This window comes from Leucoraja erinacea, chromosome 20 (assembly GCF_028641065.1).
Source record: "Leucoraja erinacea ecotype New England chromosome 20, Leri_hhj_1, whole genome shotgun sequence".
NCBI classification, from domain to species: domain Eukaryota; kingdom Metazoa; phylum Chordata; class Chondrichthyes; order Rajiformes; family Rajidae; genus Leucoraja; species Leucoraja erinaceus.
Genome location: NC_073396.1, coordinates 26,374,879 through 26,402,516, shown reverse-complemented (window position 1 = coordinate 26,402,516; position 27,638 = coordinate 26,374,879). Strand labels below are relative to the sequence as shown.

The 27,638-nt window shown below is 47.9% G+C and overlaps 1 protein-coding gene across 1 annotated transcript; it reads right to left on the bottom strand.

Moving 5' to 3' along the window:
* Window positions 1–27,638, bottom strand: LOC129706999 (putative protein MSS51 homolog, mitochondrial). The gene is made up of 7 exons (XM_055651708.1): window positions 27,345–27,638; window positions 20,612–20,774; window positions 18,934–19,089; window positions 17,041–17,165; window positions 15,091–15,654; window positions 2,457–2,550; window positions 1–306 (listed from the first exon to the last, which is right to left on the bottom strand). The coding sequence occupies exons 2-7, from the start codon at window positions 20,749–20,751 to the stop codon at window positions 84–86; spliced, it is 1,302 nt and encodes a 433-aa protein (XP_055507683.1). The 5' UTR covers window positions 20,752–20,774; window positions 27,345–27,638; the 3' UTR covers window positions 1–83.

Sequence of the window (27,638 nt, the reverse complement as noted above, 5' to 3'; positions counted from 1 at the left end):
AGTTCATCAAATACAACAGGTTGGTTTCTCACAGCTACAGACAGCTCTGTTGCCGTCCGCATTGCTGGTAACCCAGACTGTGCTCAAAGACCGTCCTCTTGACCATGGTCCTCGGTGGCCATCCCCTCCGCAGACTCTGTGATTCCATGGAACATCAGGTAAGTGGCGTTGCTGCTGACCAGCTGCTTGTTGGGATTGGACTGCACCTGCTCCAGCTTCAACGAGGCAAAAGGATTTGTCCCGTAGCTGATGATCCTGGTTTCCAGTTCGTGCAGGATCTGCAGGGAATATTTCAACTCCTGGTCACTGCAGACGGGGAGAAAGGAAGAAAATCAAAGCAGTCAGCATTTCAGACGTGTGGAGGAGATTGTCTTCACATAATGTTTCACATGGTGGCGCAGCAGTAGAGTTGCTGCCTTACTGTGCCACAGCCCCGGGTTCGATCCTGAGCATGAGTTTGTATGTTCTCCTCATGACCACGTGGGTTTTCTCCAGGTGCTCTGCTTTCCTCCCACACTACAAGGACCTGCAGGTAACCTTGCAGGTTACTTCTCTTTGGTAATATTGTAAATTGTCCCTCGTGTGTAGGACAGTGCTAGTGTACAGGGATCGCTGGTCAGTGCGGACTCAGTGGGCCAAAGGCCACTTCACACAGTGTATGTCTAAAGTCTAAAGTCGTCTCATTTTCAACTCAAGAGTCAGCACACTAGTTTAGCAATCATGTCCATTTTTAACTCAAGGAAACATTTTTTATAATAACATTTTTATTCTTTTAGAGAATAAAGACATAACTGCAAGACTAGCATTTATTGCCCATCCTCAATTGCCCTTGAGAATGTGGTGAGGCGATTCCTCCTTATATCCCAGTTCTGTTGTGGAGAACATTCAGGGACCACTCACGCCCCTAGTATTCTCTCCCCTCCTCTCTCCCATCGGGTATAAGATACAAAAGCATGAACGTGTGCAGCGGCAGATTCGAGACTCGTGCAAATTTCTCTCTTTTTTTTGTTTAGTATAGTTTAGAGTTCCAGCACCTGAGGTGAAGAATAACCTAGTAAAGGAAGGGAAAACAAAACTAGGAGGCAACATCATCACAGATGTCATCTGGTGACAAAGATTGCACCTGGCCATATACGGATGATTGACTCTGAAAGATAAACTGCAGCAATTTAGGGGAAAGAATACCAACCATTATAAATGGTTCAATGGTGCTTTTACTGTTGTGGGTGTGCAGTGCAAACACACAGTTAAATTATTTTCTTACAAACAGTCCAGTAGGGTGTTGCCATCCCCAAGCACATGCCTGATAGAAACATAGAAACATAGAAAATAGGTGCAGGAGTTGGCCATTCGGCCCTTCGAGCCTGCACCGCCATTCAATATGGTCATGGCTGATCATCCAACTCAGTATCCTGTACCTGCCTTCTCTCCATACCCCCTGATCCCTTTTGTCACAAGGGCCACATCTAACTCCCTCTTAAATATAGCCAATATATATACCCAATCAACTACCTTCTGTGGCAGAGAAGCAAGTGTACAGAAATAGTCCACTGAACCCGCATGCAAGGGGCGCCATGTTTTGGCGCCATTTTCAAAGTCCAGGCCGCGCTCTAGGTATTATAAGCGGTGCCCGTTCCAGGCGAGCCCCAGGCTGCTGCGGGGCCTCCAGCCGTCGCCTTCCCTTTGACATGGGTTGACCGGTGAACCGACGTCCCTCTCCTCGTCCGTCCACCTCTGTTCCCAGGGGGGTGGGAGCCTCCCACAGCCGACCTCGAGGGTGGGGTTGGCCAGTCCCCGGTTCCCTCTCCTCCCCTCTCCCACCGGCCTCGCTCCTCACCAGTCACGTCCGTGGTCGGCTCGGTGGGCTCCCCCTGTAGGACGCGGTTCCCCTGGTTCCTGCGCCCAGCCGCAGGGGGACCGGCTCGGCGGCTACTCCTTGTAGGCCACCAGCACACCACGAGTGAATTTGTCCAAGAGCGGAAGGAGGAAGTAATTGAGGAGGCACAGCACCTTAGCACCGACAAAACATGAGGTCAACTGGTAAAAGTGCCTGAACATATGGAGAAGGGTCTCGATCAGAAATGACACAAATTCATTCTCTCCAGAGATGCTGCCTGTCCAGCTGAGTTACTCCAGCACTTTGTGTCTATCGGTGGTGTAAACCTGTATCTGCAGTTCCTTCCTACACATCCTGAACAAATCTGAACCACGTACCAACAATATTTACCTTTGCTAGACTGCATAGGAGTAAAAATTCCAGTGTGATGGGCTCTTACTCCCAACCCTTACGCTCCATGGAATTGGAACGATAGAAATGAACAGGTCGGAAGGTGACAGCGCGGCCCATCGTTAATGAACTAGTGAAAGGGGGCATTAAGTTTATCACTTTGGTTCCACAGTGCAGCCGATGTTGCATAGTGGAGACTATGGAGTAGCTGGATGGATGGAGTGCTTACCTGTACATAGTGAAGGCAGCTGGGATCTTGTAGTCTCTGAGCAGCAGGAGGGTTGGCAGCCAGCCTTCCGTCAAGCCTTGCGATGCGTGGAACCCTGGGGCGTGGAGAGAGCGGGCTGCAATCACACACTGAGGTCATCCTCCAGCAACTTGTCCAATCCACTGCCTACATCTGCTCAACCGTGATTATCACCCCCCCGCACCAGATGGTGTCCCTAACTGCTTCCACTGGTGTCTCCCAGGCACTACTGTCCGTTAAACTGGTCATAGTTCTTGGCAGATCTCCCGGTTGCTAAACACTTTTGACTCCCCTTCCCAATCCCACACTGACGTTCCAGTCCCGGGCCTCCCCCAGAGTCAGTGTGGGGCCGCATGCAAATTGGAGGAAGAGCACCACATATTACGCTTGTGCAGATTACACCCCAGCGGTATGAATACTGATCTCTAATTTCAAATAATCCCTGTATTCTCTCTCTCTCCCTCTCTGACCCTCCCCCACCCTAGTCATCCTGCCAGTTCCACTGTTCGCATCCAGATACCCTTTCGTTATCACCTCTTCTTTAGCCAACAATGGACCATTGTGGGCTCCACCTTTCCTTGGCCATCGGTGCAGGCTCTGATTTGTTCTGTACCTATTCATACCTCTCGTTTCCCTTCCCACTGACTGTCTGAAGAAGGGTCTCGACCCAATACATCACCTATTCCTTTATCTACTCTGCCCTGCTGATCGGTCTTTCCCTCTTAATCCCATTCTTCTGCCTTCTCCCCATAACTTTTAACACCCTTACTATTCAAGAACCTGTCAATCTCTGCTTTAAAAATACCTAATGACTTGATCTCCACATCCATCTGTGGCAATGAATTCCACAGATTCACCAAGCTGTTCACAGTATACAGATAAGGGAATTATATTTACTGCAAGATGAAGTGCAGCTGAGTCTGATAAAAGATAGTCCGAGGGTCTCCAATGAGGTAGATGGTGACTTCTGGCTGGTAATAGGATGGTTCAGTTGCCTGATAACAGCTGGGAAGAAACTGTCCCTGCATCTGGAGGGTTTAAGAAGGAACTGCAGATGCTGGAAAATCGAAGGTAGACGGAGGGAGCGGTCTCTGCGGAAAGCCGAAAGGGGAGGAGATGGCTTTCCGTAGAGACCGCTCCCTCCATAACTCCCTGATCAATTCGTCCTTTCCCACCCAAACCACCCCCTCTCCTGGCACTTTTCCTTGCAACCACAGGAAATGCTACACTTGTCACTTTACCCCCTTCGACTCCATGCAAGGACCCAAGCAATCTTTCCAGGTGCAGCAGAGGTTCACCTGCACCTCCTCCAACCTCATCTATTGCATCCACTGCTCTAGGTGTCAGCTGATCTACATCGGTGAGCCCAAGCATAGGCTTGGCGATCGCTTCGCCCAACACCTCCGCTCGGTTCGCAATAACCAACCTGATCTCCCGGTGGCTTAACACTTCAACCCCACCTCCCATTCCGAATCTGACCTATCTTTTCTGGGCCTCCTCCATTGCCAGAGTGAGGCCCACTGTAAATTGGAGGAACAGCACCTCATATTTCGCTTGGGTAGTTTACACCCTAGCTGTATGAACATTGACTTCTGCAATATTAGGTAGTCACTGCTTTCTCCTTCTTTCCCCTCCCCTTCCCAGCTCTCCCACAGCCCACTGTCTCCGCCTCTTCCTTTCTTCTTCCCCCCCACCCCCCTCCCCCATCAGTCTGAAGAAGGGTCTCGACCCAAAACGTCACCTGTTTCCTTCGCTCCATAGATGCTGCCTCACCCGCTGAGTTTCTCCAGCAATTTTGTCTACCTGAATCTGGAGGAACTCATTTTCACACTTTTGAACCTCTTGCCTGATGGAAGAGGGGAGAAGAGAGGACAAGAGGGAATGACTGGGTTGAGAATTGTCCTTGATGTGGCTGATGGCTGTTCTGAGGCAGTGTGAAGTGTAAATGGAGACAATGTAGATGGAGGAGATGGATAGGTGACATTTCGAGTTGGAAACCCTTCTTCGGAGAGCCATTATTGAGGGGGTCTGGCAGTGTCTCTGGAGAACATAGATAGAAGACTTTTCAGGTTGAGACCCTTTTTCAGACTGATTGTGGTGTGTGGAGGCGGGGGGGTGGGGGGGGGGGGGGGGGGGGGGGAGAAAGTTGGAAGAGAGATGGGGCGGGACAAAGCCTGGCAAATATGGATATGTGTGAGTGGGGTTTTCATTGACAGATGATTGGACAAAGGCCAGAGATCCTATTTTAGTTTAGAGATACAGAGTGGAAACAGGCCCTTCGGCCCAGCGAGTATGTGCCGACCATCGATCACCCGTACACTAGTTCTATGTTATCCCAGTATGGCATCCTACACACTAGAGGCAATTTACAGAGGCCAATGAACCCACAATACCCCACATCTTTGGAATGTGCGAGGAAACCAGAGAACGTGCAAACTCCATACAGACAGAAGCCGTAGTCAGGATCAAACTCGGATCTCTGGTGCGGTGAGGCAACTTGTGCCACTGTGCTGCTCATAAAGGTATCAAGTGTGACATAACGATAGAAGAGCTGCAAATTGTAAAGTCAGAAGAAAAGAAGAAAGAATAGTGGAAGGGGTGAGGGGGAGGGAGAAATGAGTGCCAATCCAGGTGGGGCACAGGGAAGAGAAGGTGAAGGGGGAAGGAGGGTTGTTTGCAGGTTAGTTCCCAAAAAATGATGAAGGAACAGTTGTTGGCGCTAACTTTCCCAATCAGTTGGGTTTTGTGTTGGAGGAAGAGGAGTGTGATGCTGCGCCCTCTAGTGGTCGTACTCTTGCTGCCCTTGCTCTTGGTGCTTGAGTGTGGATTTGGGAGGTGCTGCTAGAGTGAGTGGCTGCAGTTGGTATTTTGTGGATGGTGCCACACCTGGACAGTAGAGTTGCTGCCTTACAGCACCAGAGACCCGAGTTTGATCCTGACTTTGGCTGCTGTCTGTATCATACGTTCTCCCTGTGACCGTGTGGGTTTTCAATGTAAATTGTCCCTAGCGTGTGCAATAGTGTTAGTGTACGATAGTTTGCTCCCTCTCCCATCAGGCAAGAGATATAGAAGTGTATAAACTCACACCTCCAGATTCAGGGACAGTTTCTTCCCTGCTGTTATCAGGCAACTGAACCATCCTACCACAACCAGAGAGCAGTCCTGAACTACTATCTACCTCATTGGAGAACCTCGGACTATCGTTGATCAGATTTTACTGGCTTTATCTTGCACTTTGGACTTATTCACATTATTCCCTTTATCATGTATCTGTGGGTGGCCCAATTATAATCATGCGTTGTCTTTCCGTTGACTGCTCCTGTTGACAAAAGCTTTTCACTGCAGCTGACAATAAACTGAACTAACTAACTAACAATCAAGCTGTCCACAGTATACAGATACAGGATAAAAGGAAATACATTTAGTGCATGTTAAAGTCCAGTAAAGTCTGATTAAAGATATTTTAAAGGTCTTCAATGAAATAGATGGGAGGTCAGGACCGCTCTGTAGTTGGTGACAGGGGGGGGGGTGGTAGAGGCAGAGAGGCATTTAAGAGCTTTTTGATAAGCAGGTGGATATGCAGGGAATGGAGTGATATGGATCAGATGCAGGCAGATGAGGTTAGTTTAACTGGGCATCATGTACAGTACAGACATTGTGGGCCGAAGGGCCTGTTCCCGTGCTGTACTGTGCTACGTTTTTCCATATTCTATGAAGATTGTACGATTGTACAAGAGTTACTCAAAGAGAAGCAACAAGTCCTGGCATTACATTCCTTCCTCTGGCTTCACAATCCTTTTGTGTCAGTTCTGCGGTGTTAATCTCAAGCCGTTGTTCCAAGCCATCTGCCTATCAGAAACCTCCCTTTGCCTGTATCTGATTATCGCCTCCCCCCAGGCTTTGTCCTGCCCCTCCTCTCCCCCAGTGTTATTCCCCCCCCCCCCCCCTCACAATCAGCAATCAGTCTGAAGAAGGGTCCCGACCCGAATCGTCACCTATCCATGTTCTCCAGAGATGCTGCCTGACCCGCTGAGTTACTCCAGCACTGTGTGCCTAAAACATATTAAAGCAAGGCTAATTATTTGAAAGAAAGTATTCCGGCTGAGCTAAAGCAAGAGTGTTCTGTTGATGATAAGCTATGCGGTCTGGACATACTCAATGTAGATGCCATGATGTAGCAGTTCATTCCTCCTTTATCTGACATTTTTAACATGGTAAAAAACAAGAGTATGCACAATACTAATAATAGAAAGCAAAAGATCCTGTGTGGCAAAGAACTGCAGATGATGGTTTAAATCGAAGGTAGACACAAAATGCTGGAGTTACTCAGCGGGACAGGCAGCATCTCTGGAGAGAAGGAAAGGGCGACGTTTCGGGTCGAGACCCTTCTTCAGACTGATGTCAGAGGAGTGGGCGGGACAGAGATAGAGTGTAGTCGGAGACAGTAAGACTGGTGGGAGAACTGGGAAGGGGGAGGGGATGGAGAGAGAGAGGGAAAGCAAGGGCTCTTTGAAGTTAGAGAAGTCAATGTTCATACCGCTGGGGTGTAAGCTACCCAAGCGAAATATGAGGTGCTGGAGGGATTTGTGTCGTTTCTGATCGAGACCCTTCTCCATATGTTCAGGCACGATTACCTGGAGAGGGGGTGGTTTGGGTGGGAAGGGACGAGTTGGCCAGGGAGATGCAGAGGGAACGGTCTCTGCAGAAAGTAGAAAGGGGTGGAGATGGGAAGATGTGGCCAGTAGTGGGATCCCGTTGGAGGTGGCGAAAATGTTGGAGGATTATATGCTGTACGCGACGGCTGATGGGGTGGAAGGTGAGGACAAGGTCCTTGTTACGAGTGGGGGGAGGGGCAGGAAGAGCGCAGCTGTGGGATATCGAGGAGACCCTAGCGAGAGCCTCATCTATAATGAAAGAGGGGAATCCCCATTCCCTAAAGAATGATCTGAATGATCCGATGATCTAGTATCGAAAACCATGTCCTGCGTCCAAATGCGGGGTTAAAGGAGGAATTGGGAATAGGGGATAGTCTTTACAGGAAGCAGGGTGGGAAGAGGTGCAGTGTAAATAGCTATGGAAAACGGAAGTCATTGAAGAGACGAAGAGCGTGTGAGGTGTCTTGGACATAGGTAGCGAAGGATTGGACCAGGGGGGATAGGGTGGAGTCAGGTATGTGGAAATTAATTTGTTGGGACATGAACAAGAAGAAACAATGGGTCTGCCAGGACTGTTCTGTTTATTGGGGAGAAGATAATATCGGGCCCTGCGGGGCTGGGGAACGATAAGGTTGAAGACTTTAGAGGGTAGAGAACTGGAAGTAATGAAATCAGAAATAGTGTGTGATGTTAAGGTCTGTGGGGTCATGGTCCAAAGATAAGTAGGAGGAGGTGTCTGAGAGTTGTCGCCTGGCCTCAGCACGGTAGAGGTCAGTGTGCCAGACTACCACGGCACCGCCCTTGTCGGCGGGTTTGGTTACCCAGTCGGGGTTGCTGCAGAGTGAGCGGAGGGGCTGTACGCTCGGGGGGGGAGAGGTTAGAGTAGGTAAGGGGAGTGGAAAAGTTGAAGCAGTTGATGTCCCACTGGCAGTTGGAAATGAAAAGGTCTAAAAAATGTAGAGGGCCATCCCGGAATCCAAGAGGAGGGGGTCCGGGGGAGACGGGATAAGTGGCCATCACTGGATGGTGAGGACTCCTTCCCATACAAAAAGGCACAGAGGCGACGGAAGAAGAGCTCTTCATCGTGGCGGATCCAAAACTCATTGAGGTGGGGGCGGAGGGGAACAAAGGTGAGGCCTCTGCTGAGGACAGGCTGTTGCGTATCAGAAAGGGGGAGATCAGAGGGCATGGTGAACACACGGCAAGGGTGGGGGTTGTGGTCCTCTGCTCACTCTGCAACAACCCCGACTTGATAATCAAACCCACCATCAAGGGAGATGCCGTGGTGCGCTGACCTCTACCGACTGGGCTGAGGCCAGGCAGCAACTTACAACTTACAGAAGCCACATCTTTGCTGTGAGTGAGCAAACGTCACCTGCACATCACTGGCCCGAAGCGGCTTCTCCCGATAAAATTTTTTCTATGGCGCATCTGTAGAAGTTGCGATGACGATTGTCGGGTTTTCCTGGCCGTAGCTTCCATGTGGCTGGTCTAGGACTCATTGCTGGTGATATTTACACCCATGAACTTGAACTTGCCTATATGAGCCTGGTTATTAGTGCCGGGACTTGTCAGCTCACAAAGACTTACCGCCACTACTGGATCCTAGCATTCCCCTGCAGGCCAACATATCTCCCACACCCCTGGCCTGATGACAGGCTAATCCTGGCTGGGGTTTTGACCCCTTTTGGGCTTTTCAGCACGTTCTCCAACAGCTAAAGTTGGTGGGGCTATAAGCTAAGGCAGAGGGAGCCAAGCCCAGCTCCCACTTTGGAGATAAAACACATCCCCCAGCCAAGTTCAGAAACAATATGCCAAATAGACTGACTTGATTGTAATCATATAGTACCTGTATTATCAGATCTGTTTGCTTAGCAGGCAATACCAAGATTGCCACTGTACCTCGATACACGTGACAATATAAACCTAAATAACTGCTGGTAGTCTTTGGCAATTTCCTCTGATATAATCTCCCAACTTTCTGGCCTCTACCATCTAAAAAAAATGAGGACAGTGATATTGGAAGATTATCACAGAGGGGTTGATATTAGGGCGGGAGATGAAAGTTCAGTCAAAGAGCCAGGTATATGCAGAGTCAGAGTCAAGGAAAAAAAAATAGTTCTCAGTCGGAGAGAAGGTGGCGGGAGGAATGGGTAGGAAAAGGCAATATCTCTAATAGGGTGTGTCCAAATGGCTTCATGGGGGGCGTATACTAGTACGTGAAGCTTGTCTGTGTGATGTGTTGTAAATAGTGAGTCTGTAGGACATTGTGCAAAACTGGAGCTCACACGATGATCGGTTCTGGATAATGGGGATGATTGGGTTAATGTATGAGGAGCGTTTGATGGCTCTGGGCCTGTACTCGCTGGACTTTAGAAAGATGAGGGCAGATCCTATTGAAACCTACTAAATAATGAAAGGCCTGGACAGAGTGGATGTGGAGTGGATGTGGAGAGGATGTTTCCACTAGTGGGAGAGTCTAGAAACAGAGTGCACGGCCTCAGAATAATAGGATGTCTCTTTTGAATGGAGATGAGGAAAGATTTATTTTGCTAGAGGGTGGTGAATCTGTGGTGTCCTTGGCTGTGGAGACCAATTCAAAATATTTTTTAAGTGGCGATTGATCATTTTTTGATTAGCAAGGGTGTCAAAGGTTACGGGGAGACGGCAGGAGAATGGGGTTGAGAGGGGAAAAATAGATCAGCCATGATCGGATGGTGGAGCAGAGTCGATGTGTCTAATGGCCTAATTCTGCCCCTGTGTCTTATGATCTACGAAATGTCCACTTGTTATACAGGCAGATAGAGAGGGAGATAGTGGAGAAATTATTATTCAACCTGGAGAGATGCAATTTGCTCAGAAGGAAGATGAGGCGTTGTTAATGTTGGGCCTCGTTGTAATATAGGTCCGCCATTGAATTCCCAGCACCCCGTGGTCCCAGAGTCTTGCTGTATGATCTGTTTTGCCAGACCAACAGAGGTCACGGGCCTCGGGGGGGGGGGGGAGGGGGGATACCGGCCCACAAAGTCGGCCTTGGAAGTTGGCAATGGGAACGGATCTGCAGACTCTGGCCAGGCCAGAGTTCCAGACCCCCGGCCACAGGGGGGCAAATTCAGCCGAGATTGACCCCCTCACCTGGTCTTGGTGCCACATTTTCGGGTGCGGGATTTCAAGTGCACCCCTAACATTTTGTCTGGATTAAAGGAGGTGCCAGACCAGCAGTTGCCGGAAACTCCATGGTGGTCCTGTAGTTACAAACGCTTGGAGACTGACAGAAAAAGCTGGAGTAACTCAGCGAGCGGCTCAGGCAGCCACCTCTGGAGGAAAGGAATAGGTGACGTTTCAGGTCCAGACCCTTCTTTAGACTTTCTCGACCCAAAACGTCACCTATTCCTTTTCTCCAGAGACGCTGCCTGAGCCGCTCGCTGAGTTACTCCAGCTTTTTGTGTCTGTCTCCGGTTCAAACCAACATCTGTAGTTCCAACCTACATGTTACAAGAGGCTTGCTCAGATTTAGTTTGCAAATTCCCTTTTGCCATTTGGCAATGTTAACTTGCACTAACCATTTAGGCACAGCGGGCTAGAATTATGCCAACTATTTGGAATCGGCCTAATCATTAATGTTGATAGATCAGTCTGTGCGAGTTGGTAAGGCCCTGGGAACAGGCTGGATAATTGGGAACTTCAGTAATTCAAGGCCTGTCACTTCAGTGGCATTAATTGCTCTGTGCTATGCATGTACATGTCATCACTTGTAAAGCTAGAAGAGTCGCCATCTGCTGCAGCCTTTTACAAGCCTGGGGCACGAACATGAGCTCAATTACTTGCAAACAGAATCTCCCACAAGATACATTTCCACAGGGGATCCAGGGAGAAGGGGTTGCCCGGGATTACTGCTACCCCAGTCGGAAGGTTGCAGGTATGAGGCCCACCACAGACAGGATGGGGAGAGAATGCTGACATCAACGTGAGCACCGCGGTCTCACCCCACATCTCCCCTCTCCCATCAGGCACGAGGTGTATAGAAGTGTGAAAACGCACACCTCCAGATTCAGGGACAGTTTCTTCCCAGCTGTTATCAGGCAACTGAACCATCCCATCCCCAACTAAACCATGGTCCTGACCTACTATCCACCTCAGCAGACTATCTTTAATCGGACTTTTCTGGGCATTATCTTGCACTAAACGTTATTCCCTGTATCCTGTATCTGTACACTATGGACGGCTTGATTGTAATCATGTCAAGGTGTTTCCCGCTGTCTCGATGGCACGCAATACAAAAGCTTTTCACTGCAGCTCGATACATGTGACCATAACAAACTAAACTAATGGTGACGTTGAAATGGCAAAGGTACTTCTTCTTTCCTGGTTGAACATCACCAACTCATTAGGATTATTGTGGAGAAGCACACGGGAGATACAGTACGTCAGAGCACTCTGAGCACCCCATGTGAGCCGTCAGTGGAGAGTGGCCACAGCCTGGCCTTTTGATCATAGAGTCATATAGTGATACAGTGTGGAAACAGGCCCTTCAGCCCAACTTGCCCACACCGGCCAACATGTCCCAGCTAAACTGGTCCCACCTGCCTGTGCTTAGTCCATACCCCTCCAAACCTATGCTATCCATGTACCTGTCTAACTGTTTCTGAAACGTTGGGATAGTCCCAGCCTCAACTACCTCCTCTGGCAGCTTGTTCCATACACCCACCACCCTTGTGTGAAAAAGTTACCCCTCAGATTCCTATTAAATCTTTTCTGCTTCACCTTAAAGCTATGTCCTCTGGTCCTCGATTCCCGTACTCTAGGGAAGAGACTCTGTGCATCTACACAATCTATTCCTCTCATGATTTCATACACCTCTATAAGATCACCCCTCATCCTCCTGCGCTCCAAGGAATAGAGACCCAGCCTGCTCAATCATCTGCCCTCATAGCAATCAAGATAGGCACAAAATGCTGGAGTAACTCAGCGGGACAGGAAGCATCTCTGGATAGAAGAAATGAGTGTGATTTTGGGTCAAGACCCTTCTTCAGACTGAGAGTCAGGGGAAAGGGAGGCACAGAGATAAGGAAGGGTAAGGTGTGAAATCTTGTGAGACACCAAAGGGGATGAGGATCAAGGAAAATGTAAAATAGATCATTGTTAGCTCGGAGAAGGTGACAACGAAGCATACAATCTAATCGGGGGGACAGTCAGATTGGTTGGAGAACTAGGAAGTGGTGGGGGGGGGGGTGGATGGAGAGAGAGGGAAAGCAAGGGTTACATGAAGTTAGAGAAGTCAATGTTTATACCACTGGGATGTAAGGTACCCAAGTGAAATATGAGGTGCTGTTCCTCCAATTTGCGCTGGGCCTCTGACAGTGGAGAAGGCCCAGGACAGAAAGGTCAGAATAGACTGGGTAAATGAGTCTTTTACCCAAAGTAGGGGAATCAAAACCCAGAGAACATATGTTTATGGTAAGAGGAGATAGGTTTACTAGGGGGATGAGGTTGAATCTAAGGATTTACTAGCTTGAATCTAAGGGTAACTTTTTCACACAGAGGGAGCTGGGTATATGGAACGAGCTGCCGGAGGAGGTAGTTGAGGCAGAGAAACTATAACAACATTTAAAAGACATTTGGGCAGGTACAGTACATGGATAGAAAAGGTTTTGAGGAATATGGGCCAAACGCGGGCAGGTGGGACTGGTATTGATGGGATAGTTCGGTCAGCATGGGCAAGCTGGGCCCAAGGGCTTGTTTCCATATAACCATATAACAATTACAGCACGGAAACAGGCCATCTCGACCCTTCTAGTCCGTGCCAAACACATAATCTCCCCTAGTCCCATATACCTGCGCTCAGACCATAACCCTCCATTCCCTTCCCATCCATATAACTATCCAATTTATTTTTAAATGATAAAAACGAACCTGCCTCCACCACCTTCACTGGAAGCTCATTCCACACAGCTACCACTCTCTGAGTAAAGAAGTTCCCCCTCATGTTACCCCTAAACCTCAGTCCCTTAATTCTCATGTCATGTCCCCTTGTTTGAATCTTCCCTACTCTCAGTGGGAAAAGCTTTTCCACGTCAACTCTGTCTATCCGTCTCATCATTTTAAAAACCTCTATCAAGTCCCCCCTTAACCTTCTGCGCTCCAAAGAATAAAGCCCTAACTTGTTCAACCTTTCTCTGTAACTTAGTTGCTGAAACCCAGGCAACTTTCTAGTAAATTTCCGTACTGTGTGACACGATGACTCTATTGGAAGGCATTTTCTGTCACTTTTGATTCGTAATAAAACATACATAATTGTGAAATGCGTGCCTGCATTGCAAGACAAGCCGGTCTCAATCCCTATCTGATGAACGGTCTCGACCTGAAACTTCACCTATTCCTTTTCACCAGAGATGCTTGCTGACCCGCTGAGTTACTTGACCTTTTTTTGTGTCTATTCCCTGTAACGGCTGATATCTTCCACTCAAAGACTGGATCGTGTTTCCCCTGAGATAGAAATAGTTTTCTGGCACGAAGCAGCAGCTTCGCTAGTCCCACAGTTCCTACTGGTGGAGTAACGCAGGCAGCTGACGGAGAACAGGCCGATTCTTTGATGAATAGCTTCCACACAGTGCAAGGAGAGAGCTAGATTGGGTTCTTAAAAATAGCGGAGTCAGGGGATATGGGGAGAAGGCAGGAATGGGGTACTGATTGTGGATGATCAGCCATGATCACATTGAATGGCGGTGCTGGCTCGAAGGGCCAAATGGCCTACTCCTGCACTATTGTCTATTGTCTATTGTCTAACTCTACAGTGCCTGAACTCAACTACAAATGCAGCACCTTGCAGCACATCATAACGCTGCCTCACAACCCCAGCCACCCTGCTTTAACCCTGACGTCGGCTGTTGCCTATGTGGAGTTTGCACGTTCTCCCTATGGCCGTGTGGGTATCTACCATGTCCTCCAGTTTCCCCCCACGTCCCAAAGACATTCAGTTCGGCAAACTCGCTGGCCACTGTAAGTAGTCCCTGGAGTGCAGGTGAGAGTTAGAATCTGCTGTGTTGTTGATGGGAATGTGGGGAGAATAAGATGCTTGATAGTGGGCCTGGACCTGGCGAGCAGAAGGGCCAGTTACCTTGTTGTATATCCTTTGGCCCAACTTGCCCACATCGACCAACATGCCCCATCTGCACTAGTCCCACCTGCCTGCATTTGGCCCACATCCCTCTAAACCTGTCCTACCCATGTAACTGTCTAAATGTTTCTTAAACCTTGCGATAATACCTGCCTCAACTACCTGCTCCGGCAGTTCGTTCCATACACCCACCGCCCTTTGTGTAATAAAGTTTCCCTTCCGGTTCCTATTAAATCCTTCCCCCCTCACCTTAAACCCATGTCCTCTGGTTCTCGATTCCCCTACTCTGGGGCAAGAGATTCTACCCGATCTAATCCTCTCCTGATTTTATACACATTTATAAGATCACCCCTCATCTTCCTGCGCTTCAAGGAATAGAGTCCTAGCCTGCTCAGCCTATCCTATAGTTCAGGCCCTCAAGTCCTGGCAACATCCTCGCAAATCTTCTCTGCAATTGACAACACCTTTCCTGTAACATGGTGCCCAAAACTGAACACAATACCCTTCTGAGTAGTGTGATCTACTAAATCCAAGGGATCTGCAGGAAATGATGCCTCAAGCAGGCAGCTAATGTCATCAAAGACCAACACCACCCTGCCCACGCTCCCATCTCACCAATACAATCGGGGTGAAGGTTCAGGAGATCAGGTCGAGATACATCTTCAGCACTCACCAATCCCTATCTGATGAATGGTCTTGACCTGAAACATCACCTGTTCCTTTGCTCCAGAGATGCTTGCTGAACCGCTGAGTTACTTGACCTTTTTGTGTCTATTCCCCGTAACAGCTGATATCTTCGACTCAAAGACTGGATCATGTTTCCATGGACAAAGGTTGAGCTTACCTGGGTGAAATCCTATCACCAAGTGTGGACGGGCAGCTCGCTCTGACTCCACCATGGTCTCCCAGTACACGTGGTACAGACCCTTCCATCCACTCAGGTACACCCGTCTCCTGCCCGCAAACGTCTGCAAGGGAGGCTTGATATTGGGACCTTGCACCACCTCAGGCCCAATCATGACCACCTCCATGCCCTCGTTGTTGGGGAACATGTGAGCAAGCTCGTCGTAGTCTGTAGACCGGGCGTTGAGGGTCTCCGTATGAGAGGCGCCAATGACGTGGATGGTGAGGGGCTTTTCTAACGGGTCGATGCCAAAGCTGCGAAGAGCAAATCCAATGGTCACCGGCCTGGCTTGGAAGTCAGAGGTCACCCGTTTGATGGATTCCAAGAGCTCGTCGTGTCCAGGCTTGAGTTTCCCAGCATTCGCCCACAGGATGTCCATGTGCTTGCAGCTCAAAACAGACATCAACTTGGCATCGAGGTCCTCCTGCATCAAGAACCAGTCATCCCAGCCTTTCACCTCAGCCACAGCCTTCGTCCAGTCTTTGGTGGCGAAGGGGATGTCATCTGGGAGGCAGACGATGAAGAATAGGTTTGTAGGTTAGTTGGCTTGTATTGTATTGTATTGTATTGTATATCTTTATTGTCATTTTCCTGAGTACTCACATACCCAGAGGAAACAAAAAAACATTGCTCAACCAGTGTCCATTCAGTGTGCAGTAAAAAATAAATAGAAATAAAAATACATATATCATGAACAAATTAAACACTCTACTCTCTACTAAACATCAACAGGCGTTCCGATCGGCAGCGGCACGACAGTGGCTCTGCTGCAGTGTGTCCAGGTTGGTGGTTGGTGCGCGATACTTTGGCAGGGGGCAAAGTCCGTTTATCAGTCTTATAGCCTGCGGGAAGAAGCTGAGGAGCATCCTGCTGGTTTTGCAGCTAATGCTCCTGTACCTCTTCCTTGGTATAAATGTTAAAATTAGACCTAGTGTGTGTAGAATGTGTGGGGGTCGCAGGTCAGCGTGGACTCGGTGGGCCGATGGGCCTGTTTCCGCGCTGTATCTCTAAACTAAACAAAGTTCAATAAGGTCATAGAATCAGACAGAACAGAGTCCCCATATGGGATGCTCAAGACAGCTGTTGCTAGGCAAACGCAGCATGGAACACTTGGCTTAAAGCCTGGCTATGTTGTGACATCGCAAATGTGTGAAACACCAATAATATTGAGGAGTTTATTTTTTCTGATGATATAGAATGGTCTGTTTTAGTTTTAGAAATACAGCGCGGAAACAGGCCCTTCGGCCCACTGTGCCCGCACCGACCAGTCATCACCCCGTACACTAGCACTTGCCAACACACTAGGGGCAATTTACTATTTACAGAAGCCAATTAACCTGTGGAGGCCGTCAATGGATATTTTTCAGGCAGAGACAGATTGATTCTTGATTAATACGGGTGTCACGGCTTATGGGGAAACGGCAGGAGGAAGTAGTTAAGAGGGAAAGATAGATCAGCCATGATTCAAAGGCGGAGCAGAACTAATGGGCCAAATGGTCTAATTCTGCTCCAATCACTTACGGACTCATGATCCTACAAACCAGCACCAGAGACCTGGGTTCGATCCTGACAACGGCTGCTGTCTGTACAGAGTTTGGACGTTCTCCTTGTGACTGCGTGGGTTTTCTCCAGGTGCCTCAGTTTCCTCCCACACTCCAACGACTCCTACAGGTTGTTAATTGGCTTCAATAAAGAATTGTAAATTGTCCTTAGTGTGTGGGGTGGTGCTAGTGCGCGGGGTGACCGCTGGTCGGCATGGACTCGGTGGGCCGAAGGGCCTGTTTCTGCGCTGTATCTCTTAACTAAACCAACAATAAATAAGTTGGGTGAAAGTCACCCACCGCTGTTGGTGTTGAGAACACTATTGGTGTTGGACTGAGCACTCAGTACCTGTGAACACCAGCCACTCCAACAGCCTGTCCACCGCAGCCCATTTTAGTTTCTTGCAGAACTTCTTGTGCAGGGGCCAGCTCAATCGTTGACATTCCTTCCCACAGTAGTAGACATTCTGGCACCTGTCGATGCAAGCCACCACCAACATCAGTTGCAATTCCTCGTGGACATTGAAGGATTACCAAGCAGTCACTTAACACTGAGCATTCAGCGCGTTGTACAGGCTGGCTGACCCATGTTCCCAAGGTGCAGGTAATATTCTTAACCTGGCTAACACACATGCAGCTAGAAGTAGCAATGTTACAAAAGTTTGAGATTTAAAAAATCAAGTCTGCAATTTATCCCATCAGATAAAGCATAGGTCTTTATTCTTTGGAGCGCAGAATGTTAAGGGGGGACTTGATAGAGGTCTTTAAAATGATGAGAGGGATAGACAGAGTTGACGTGGATAATCTTTTCCCACTGAGAGTAGTGAAGATTCAAACAAGAGGACATGACTTGAGAATTAAGGGACAGAAGTTTAGGGGGAACATGAGGGGGAACTTCTTTACTCAGAGAGTGGTAGCTGTGTGGAATGAGCTTCCAGTGAAGGTGGTGTAGGCAGGTTCGATTTTATCATTTAAAAATAAATTGGATAGTTATATGGACGGGAAAGGTATGGAAAGAAATGTTCAGTTATTATAGATTGAACCATTCTGAAACAAATATGAAACAATCTTACTTGGATGACCTGAAATTAAAGCATATAATCAGTTAGTTACCTAATTGTAGCTAAATCCAAATTCAATTACTAGATCTAAACATCCATCCATTTTTTAAGAAAAGATTAACATTTTTAAATAGCCTAAGTGTCCAAATATCATTCACACAAGAATTCACAATAGAACATGATTTTTAAATCTCATTCATGAATTTATAGGCCAAAAGGAAGGAATTTAGTGTTTAATTCCCGTAAATTAATGGACATTTTAATCATCTTGCGAGTGGGAATTTGTGGAACGTGATCGAATGGAACATTGCGGTGTGCGGTGAATTTAAACCCCATATTGGCAGGAAAAAAAACTGCCGGTTCGTATGGGGCCTAAATCACCTTTTCGCAACGTAAAATTTGGATTAAGTTAATCCTAAAAAGCAAGTTTATATGTAAAATAGACGGCTTACCTTTATTTGTCTCGTACGGGAGATCCGTCCCGCTGTCTGCGTTGACGGCATTAGAAGCGGATATTTATTTTACTCCAGCGCTGAAATTGTCACGCGATTTAAAAAAAAAAATTCACGGAACGGCAGTCGGAACAATTCTTCAGCATTAGCTAGCAGCCCGAGAAAATATGTCTAAGTCAGGCAGGAGAAAAAACGCATTTTAACCCCGCCCCCCCTCCCCCCCCTCAAAAGGCGCCAAAGTCGCGCACACGACCAGTGGCAGAACTGCAGCACCACTGAAGGTAAGTTTTGTAACTTTTGTAACTAGATGCTTGCACCCCTCAACACTTTTGCCGGTGCTGAAGGTAGTTCCCGGTGAGTGCCGTGCAGCGGCACTGGAACGGAACAGGCTGCCAGCATAGAGCCGAACAAGAGACCGGTCTCGGCCGTCATCTGCCGTGGGCAAGGACAAGACCAGCTGACAAAGTGACTGCCGAGAACAAGAGACAAGGACCGACCCAGTGGCCGATCGAGGAGGGGGGGATATCAGAGAATGAGGGGGGAGGTTGGACAGTGAGGAGCTTTCTCCCCCCCCCCCCCCCCCCCCCACTATAATCAGACTGAAGAAGGGATCCTTGATAGTCCTGAACAAAGCCAAGACCCATGCAAGACCAATGTACAAGACAGAATCCATGAGTCACCCTACAGCAGAGCTGCATAATAGATGTCACTTCAACCATTGTTCCTTACCTTTTGCAACGTTGAAGACCTCTTTGGCCCAGTAGAGCTTCCGGAAGCTTCTTGCACTCTGCACAGAACTTGTAGGTATCCTCCATCCTCTGAAACATCTCCTGGTAAGTACGGAAACCAAAATCTGTGGCCGATTTCCTTCCCTCCAACGCCGCCCTGCAGCCACACAATCACAGACAACAATCAGTAGCAACTTCTCCCCAGTCCTATTGCGACAGAGGACCAACAAACAGCAAAGACAGCGGCAAAAGATAGGCACAGAGTGCTGGAGGAACTCCGCGGTGCTGGCAGCATCTCTGGAGAAGCAGCGGTCTGCTATACATGGTTGACGGCACGGTGGTGCAGCGGCAGAGTTGCTGCCTCACCGCGCCAGAGACCCGGGTTCAATCCTGACTACGGGTGCTGTCTGTACGGAGTTTGCACGTTCTCCCTGTGACCACGTGGGTTTCCTCCAGACGCTCCGGTTTCCTCCCACATTCCAAAGAAACTTGTGGGTTTGTAGGCTTTTACCCTGTATCTGTACACTGTGGACGGCTTGATTGAAATCATGCTGTTTAAGAAGGAACTGCGGATGCTGGAAAATCGAAGGTAGACAAAAGTGCTGGAGAAACTCAGCGGGTGCAGCAGCACCTATGGAGCGAAGGAAATAGGCAACGTTTCGGGACGAAACGTTGCCTATTTCCTTCGCTCCATAGATGCTGCTGCACCCGCTGTGTTTCTCCAGCACTTTTGTCTACCTTGGAACCATGCTGACTGGATGGCATGGAACAAAAAAGCCTTTCAGCCTTGGTGCACGTGACAATAAACTAAACTGAAACTGAACAAATACTGAAACTCGTTGGCAATATCCATATCCAATGAATGAACAAATGAATGCACAGTTGTGCAGCGCTACTGTTGCTGCCTCACAGCGCCAGAGAACCGGGTTCGATCCTGACTATGGGTGCTGTCTGTACGGAGTTTGTACGTTCTCCATGTCACTGCGTGAGTTTTCTCCAGGTGCTCTGGTTTCCTCCAACACTCCAAAGACGTACAAGTTTGCAGGTCAATTGGCTTCTGTAAATTGTAAGTTGTCCATAGTGTGTGTGGGATAGTGCTAGTGTATGGGATGGGGAACCTTTTCATGTTGGAATGCCGCATCAAGTTAGCTGTAACCTTATAAGGCCGCATCCAAGATCAGATATACTTCAAAATGTACATTATTTTGTTAACATAGCCCTCATGATTTACTAATGTTTCAATTGTGGCCGGCAGTCGGGGAGGATTATTTTGTTGAATCTTCTTTTACTCTTTGATATTTTAAATACGTTCATTTTAAGATTAAAATTAAAATAATAAAAGACGAAAAAAACATATTAATAAAAATAAAAGGATTTGTTCAATAAAATTTGGATTCATTCAAATGGCCTAGAAGGCCCTAATGGCCTAGAATTCCCCACCCCTGCACTAGTGTATGGGGTGATTGCGGGACGGCTTGGACTTGGTGGGCCATTTCCGCTATGTATCTCTAAAGTCTAAACGTCAACAGGTTAAGGAAAGGTGACCTTATCAGCAGCATTGTCCCAAAATACCACCTCCAGTTTAAATTCCATTTGGAATATTTTGGAGGACCAAGAAACCAAGAAGAACCAAGAAAATGAACGCGCAAGGTGTGAGATCCCGGTGAGGGTCTTGTTACCTGTAGTCGCTGTAGTTTTGCATATTTAATTTCTGAAGGATGACCTTGGAGAGTCCCGGAACATTGGAATCCATAGCAACAAAGCCGAGCGTGTCCGTGTAGACGCCTCCAGTGCTGGAGTCAAGGACTTGGCGAGACATGACTTCTGCGTCCCCCACCAACCCTGTGAAAAACAACGTTTTAGTTTTAGGGATTTAGTTTTAAAACAACAGCACGGAAACACGTCCTTCGGCCCACTGAGTCCACGCTGACCAGCGATCGCCCCGCACACTAATACTAACCTCTACGCCCGGGACAATTTCACCATTTTTATAATTTAACCAATTAACCTACAAACCTGAGATAGACACAAAAAGCTGGAGTAGCTCAGTGGGTCAGACAGCATCTCTGGAGAAAAGGAATAGGTGAAACCCTTGTTCAGCCTGTGACGCTGAGTTTCTCCAGCTTTTTGTGTCTTACCCCGGTTTAAACCACCGTCTGCAATTCCTTCCAAGAATCCTACAAACCTGTACGTCGCTGCAAAGTGGGAGGAGAAAACTCACACGGTCACAGGGAGAACGTACAAACTCCGTACAGACAGCACCCATAGTCAGGATGGAACCCGGTTCTGCTGTAAGTCTTCTTGGGAAGATTTCAATTTGCTAAAGGGCACTGTGCAAATGGATGATTATGTTATGAAAATTAAATACAGGCCCAACACCGATTTTCCAGCAACTGGTGGTCCGGCATTGCTTTAATCCGGTGAAAATTACGAGAACGCACTTGAAACCCCCCACCCCCCGGAGGACCCACAAGAAAGTGGCGCCTAGGCCGGGTGGGGCGGCCGAACGCAACCCCATTAGGACTTCTACGGCCGATCAGCGGGTCAACCTCATTGACAAGCGACTGAGACAGATGGTTCATTTGTGAGCAAGAACTCCTCTTTAAACTTTACTTTAAGACTTTAGAGATACAGCACAGAAACCGGCCCTTCGGCCCACCGTATCTGCGCCGAACAGCGATCACCCAATACACTAGCGTTATGCCACATACTGGGGACAATTTACAATTTACAGAAGCCAATCTTTGCAGTGCGTGAGGAAAATGGAGCACCTGGAGAAATCCCACGTGGTCACGGGGAGAACGTACAACTCGGTACAGACAGCGCCCATAGTCAGGATTGAACCCGGGTGTCTGGCGCTGTAAGACAGCAACTCCCGCCTGCCTTGGCACCTCAACTGCCTTTGTAACGGATAACCTAACTCTTCGAGTCAATCACATAGCTGGAGGTATGAGCGGATGACACACAGATGGCTGGGATGCCATCACAACAATTATGGTTTAATCGGGTCTATTAATACTTCACAAGGGGCAGCTGCACAAACAGAGCCAGCCCACCTTGGTCAGGAGGCCACACAGAGGCTTTGTCCCAGTTTATTGGAACAGCTGACAATCCTGCACACATAGCTTGGTCTCGGTGAACAAGGACCAGAGGTTCCGACATCTTCACCCGGGCAGGCTCCTGGGCATTCCCTAGGAGCCGACCCATCTCCCGTACCCTCAGAACACCAGCGCTCCACGTGGCATTAATATTACCAACAATCGTTTGTGGACCAACGGCATTGATACAACACACATGAATGCCTCTGGTTCATTACGAGATGGAGGAAATTTGGCATTCCCTCATTAGAATTCCTACAAGACCCCTCACCATCTCCCTCTTTTCCCAGTGCCCTATCTGGATGCCAACTCATATCTCCATTTCCCCTTCTCCTTCCCCTTTCACAGCTCTGGAATGGGAATTCAAGCAGAGTGCTTCAAGGAACAGGAGTGTTATCCACAGTGAAAGTGATAAAGGGGCAACATATCTGGTTATGGCCATCACGACCTGAACTCATGGAATATCTTTCTTGTCAGCTTGTTGCTCCTACAATTCCGGCAGTGGGCGGCACGATGGCGCTGCGGCAGAGTTGCTGCCTTACAGTGCTGGAGGCTCGGGATTGATCCTGACAACAGGTGCTGTCTGTATGGAGTTTGCACGTTCTCCCTGTGACTGTGTGAGTTTTCTCCGGGTTTCCTCCCACACTCCAAATACGTGCAGGTTTGTAGGTGGGCTGAAGGGCCTGCTTCCGCACTCTACCCCTGAATCGAAATTTGGAATTGAAATTGAACAAGTTTATTGGCCAAGTATTCACATACAAGGAATTTGCTTTGGTGCTCCGCTCGCAAGTGACATGACATACAGTGATAATTAAGAATGACACATAAAACATTAAACATTAATAATAAACATTATCGATTAAACATGTGATTAAACAGCAGAGCAAAATACAGTTTTTTGGTTATTGAGTACAGCTACTACTCGTGGAAAAAAGCTGTTTTTATGTCTGGCTGTGGCAGCTTTGACCGTCCGGAGTCGCCTTCCAGAGGGAAGTGATTCAAATAGTTTGTGACCAGGGTGAGAGGGGTCAGAGATGACCTTGCCCGCTCGCTTCCTGGCCCTTGCAGTGTACCGTTCGTCAATGGGGCGAAAGGTTGCAGCCAATAACCTTCTCAGCTGATCGGACGATTCGCTGCAGCCTCCGGATGTTGTGCTTGGTGGCTGAGCCAAACCAGACCATGATGGAGAAGGTGAGGACACACTCTACGATGGCTGTATAGAATTGGACCATCATTGCCTGGGGCAGATTGTGCTTCCTCAGCTGCCGCAGGAAGTACATCCTCTGTTGTGCCTTTTTGACTGTGGAGTCGATGGTGGCTCCCCATTTAAGGTCCTTGGAGATGATGGTTCCCAGGAACTCAAAAGACTCCACAGATGTGACTGTGGTGTTGTTGATGGTGAGTGGGGTGAGGGGAGGCTCTCCTAAAGTCCGCAATCAATTCCACTGTCTTAAGAGCATTGAGCTCCCGGTTGTTGCAACGGCACCAGGACGCCAGCTGTGTCACTAAACTTAACTAAACTAGATTCCAGATAATGGATTATATTTGATGCTGGTAAATGCTTTCCCAACTCATTAATATTTGGCACGAGTTCTACATATTTGAAAATGCATGTTGATGTCGAGTGGGTCCTGGAGAAGTTCCAAAACTGAAGTGAACTGATTATCTCAATCTCCCGCTGATCTGCCCTTTGCTTCATATCACCCTGCACTGAACCTAACATTGCTTTCTGCATGATATTCATTCACATAGCTGGAGGATTGAGTGGACGGCTTAACCCATCTCTATTTCAAAAGAAAGGGATATGAATTTGAATGCACTGTTCTTTTTTTGACGCTAACAACATGTGTATTTACTGCCAGAAGTCGTAACATCAGACGAGGGGTTCCAATGCACAGACACACACTGAAGGTTACAGTGAGCAACTAGAGAGAGGGGGCAGACAATTAAATTGACTCTGACTCTGACTCTCACTCTCTGACAGACACTTGGAGGGTGAGGGGACCCACTTGGGTGTCAGTGGGGGGAAGACACTCTGGGGAAGGGAGGGGAGAGGGTGTGACTCACTTGGGGGAGGGGCGGGGGGGTGAAACAATCACAGTGGGGATGAGACTCACTCATGGGGGGGTGTGGGACAGTCCAGGGGGAGGGGTGACTCAATCGGGAGGGGGGGGGTGGGAGTCAAGAGTATTTTATTGTCATATGTCCCGCACGGAACAATGGAATTCTTACAGCAACACAACATTGTGTGTGTGTGTGTGTGTGTGTGTGTGTGTGTGTGTGTGTGTGTGTGTGTGTGTGTGTGTGTGTGTGTGTGTGTGTGTGTGTGTGTGTGTGTGTGTGTGTGTGTGTGTATATATCAGGAACCTTTTTTGTTGTTTAACACACAAATAAACAAACAATAATAGTGCAAAGTCAAAACCAATGCCCACAAGTCTACATAGTTTGGAGGCTATTTGGAGGTTGTAGTGTTTAATAACCTGATGGCTGTAGGGAAGAAGCTGCTCCTGAACCTGGACGTTAGTTTTCAGGCTCCTGTACCTTCTTCCTGGTGGCAGGGGTGAAATAAGAGAGTGGCCATGGAGCGGGGGGGTGGGGAGCTAGACAATTGTCGTGGTGGTGGCAACAGGGAACAGTGATGCTTGGGTGACCTCCCTGTTGGAGTTGTGGGAGAGTTACGTTTCAGTAGCGTGTTCGAGTCACGAGGACAGGAAGAGTTCCTCCAGCTCTCACCGCCCATGGCAAACCTCAAGTGTTATCCATATCAATCTCATTCACCATTACTTGGTCAATTGCCTTCAAAGCAATGACAATTCAAGTGCTTGTCCAAATAGCTCCTATCTAGGCCACCAATGTGTTCACATCGTCTGCATCTTACTAACCATGTCCCTTCCCTTTGCATCCAATTTGTTTATATATATACAATTCTCAGGCATAGATAGACTGTCAGAACCTTGTTCCTAGAATGGAAAAATCAAAGTTTAAAGGTGATGTATGGGGCATCTTTTATTACACAGGGTGGTGAGTGCCTGAAACATATCACCAGGGGTGGCAGTGGAGGCAGATACATTAGTGGTATTTAAGAGGGTTTTAGATAGGCATTTGGTTATGCAGGCAATGGAGGGATAGGGATCATGTGCAGGTAGATAATGGATGGTCAGCACAGACATTGTGGGCTGAAGGGCCTGTTCTCATGCTGTACTGTTCCTTGTTCTATATTCTACATAACACGCGCTAAGGGTCCCAGCACTGATCATAGAGGTACCTGCTGCTAACTGGTTCCCAAGCATAAAAATAAACTTTCACCAAAGTCGTTCACCATCCTGCAGTTGGGCAGCACAGTGGTGCAGCGGTAGAGTTGCTGCCTTACAGTGCCAGAGACCCAGGTTTGATCCTGACTATGGGTGCTGTCTGTGTGGAGTTTGCATGTTCTCCCTGTCACCTCGTGGGTTTTCTCCAGGTGCTCCAGTTTCTTCCCGCACTCCAAAGACGTGCAGGTTTGTAGATTAATTGGCTTCTGGAAATTATAAATTGTCCCCAGCGTGTAGGATAGAACTAGTGTGAACGGGTGATCGCTGGTCAGCATGGACTCAATGGGCTGAAGGGCCTGTTTCCATGCTGTATCTCCAAACTAAACTAAACTAGACCTGCCAAGAGATGTTTTGGACAGTGGGACTTGCCGATGTACAGTGGAGATACAACGTCCCTGACCATTGATGACAGCGAGGAACACCTTTTGAGACTTGTGTCACTGACATCCTGCTGAGTTTCACTGTTTGTATCCACTCGTTATCACCTTCTCCACAGCCAACAATGGACCATTGTGGGCTCCACGTTTCCTTGATCATCATTGCTGGCTTTTGGTTTGTCCTCTTGCATACCTTGCATTCATTTATTTCTGTGTGCCTTTTCATACCTCTCGTTTCCCTCTCCTCAATCTGAAGAAGGGTTTCGACCTGAAACGTCACCTATTCCTTCTCTCCATAGATGCTGCGCTGAGTTACTCCAGCATTTTGTGTCTACCTTCGGTTATAAACCAGCATCCGCAGTTCCTTCCTACGCGCTCCATGAGACTTCTGTTGCTTTTCAATAACGACTGTCAACAGTCTGTTAAAGGGATCAGCGCTCCGCCTGTATTGTGTCAGTGACAGAATGACACCCTAGATCATCTATCCTCGCCACTAGCTTTCCCCATGCACAATCTCTCCGTGTGACTGGATAATTGCAGCACAGAAGGACTTATTTGGACTTAGTTTAGTTTAGTTTAGAGATACAACGCGGAAACAGACCCTTCGGCCCACCGAGTCGGCACCGACCACCCACACTAGGGACAATTTGGTTGCAATTGAATCCGCCTCCACTACTCCCCTCATGCCAATGCATTCCACACCCTGACCACTCACCCTGAAACAAAGATTATCTCCCCCCAGGGCTCGTTTGTTCCTTTTGCCTGTCACCCCGATTATACACCCTCAGGTTAGATTATTTTTAGAAAATAGATGCAGGAGGAGGCCATTCGGCCCTTGGAGCCAGCACCACCATTCACATTGTGATCATGGTTTTGACCCAGTCAGGCAGCACGTTGTGACTACAGTATACGCCAGCATCTGCCGATCCTTTCCACGCACTTACAAAATATTTATTTGTTATTTAATACGAAACCCCTCAACTGCTCTCTGTGCGGCAGAGATTTAAACCCATATTCCTAACATTGGTAAAGATTGTAAATTGTCCCTGTTGTGTCGGATAGTGGTCGGCGCGGAGTTTTATAAAGTGACGATATTTAATTTCAGACAGATTTTTAACCCTAAACTGAATTGCTGGATTCAATGATTCAATTTCAATGGCATTTTATTGTCATATGTACTTAGATACAGGGAAATTCATTTTTGTTTTTGCATAAAACGCAGTAAAATCTTACTCTACACGAGAACAAACATTCCAAAGTACAAGTGTAAAAATAGTAGATAATAAAAAATCTTTGGATTATACTGAGGCAGAACACACGAGTCGCCACGCTAAAGACAACAACATTGAATCTAAAATTATAGACATGAAATATTGTATATACCAGCTCAATAATCGGGTTACAAATAAGACTGTGTTACATTTGTTTTAGCTTTTGTTTGTTTTTTTCCGTTTCATTCCCCCTTAGCTTTTAAAGGAAATATTTGAACTGCGTACGAAATAAAGCCAAACACTTAAAAAACATTTGAAAGTTCATTATTATTTCCAGTTTTAAGATAAATTAGTGTAAACTCTGTGTTGGGGAGAATTAGTGCCAATGCAATTGCAAGGAAATGTTGAGACTCACTCGTGTTCCACCTCCTCGCCTTCTGAAGAGCGGAATGGCAAATGCAGATGGGATGGAGATTGCTTCACTCCCAAAATAAACAGAGGCGCAACGCCGCTGAGCTGAGGGTGGGAGAGGCACACGTGTGTCCGTGATGTAGCTCCAGTAACCGCCAGCCCCAGGGTCAGACGCCGAAACATCTCAGCCCTGACATGAAACTTGTGTCCAGGACTCTTTCGCTTTGTGGCCGTGGCTGAGTCTCTGTGCAACAACGTCCCGGCACTAAACCTCAACCAACGAGATACAGCAACACCC

Coding starts and splice junctions, on each gene's coding strand:
- LOC129706999 (XM_055651708.1), bottom strand. CDS start 20,751: ATGTCTCGCCAAGTCCTTGACTCCAGCACTGGAGGCGTCTACACGGAC. Junction 17,166..18,933: donor GGTCTTCAACGTTGCAAAAG/GTAAGGAACAAT, acceptor TTGCATCGACAG/GTGCCAGAATGTCTACTACT. Junction 307..2,456: donor GCTGCCTTCACTATGTACAG/GTAAGCACTCCA, acceptor CCCCGTCTGCAG/TGACCAGGAGTTGAAATATT.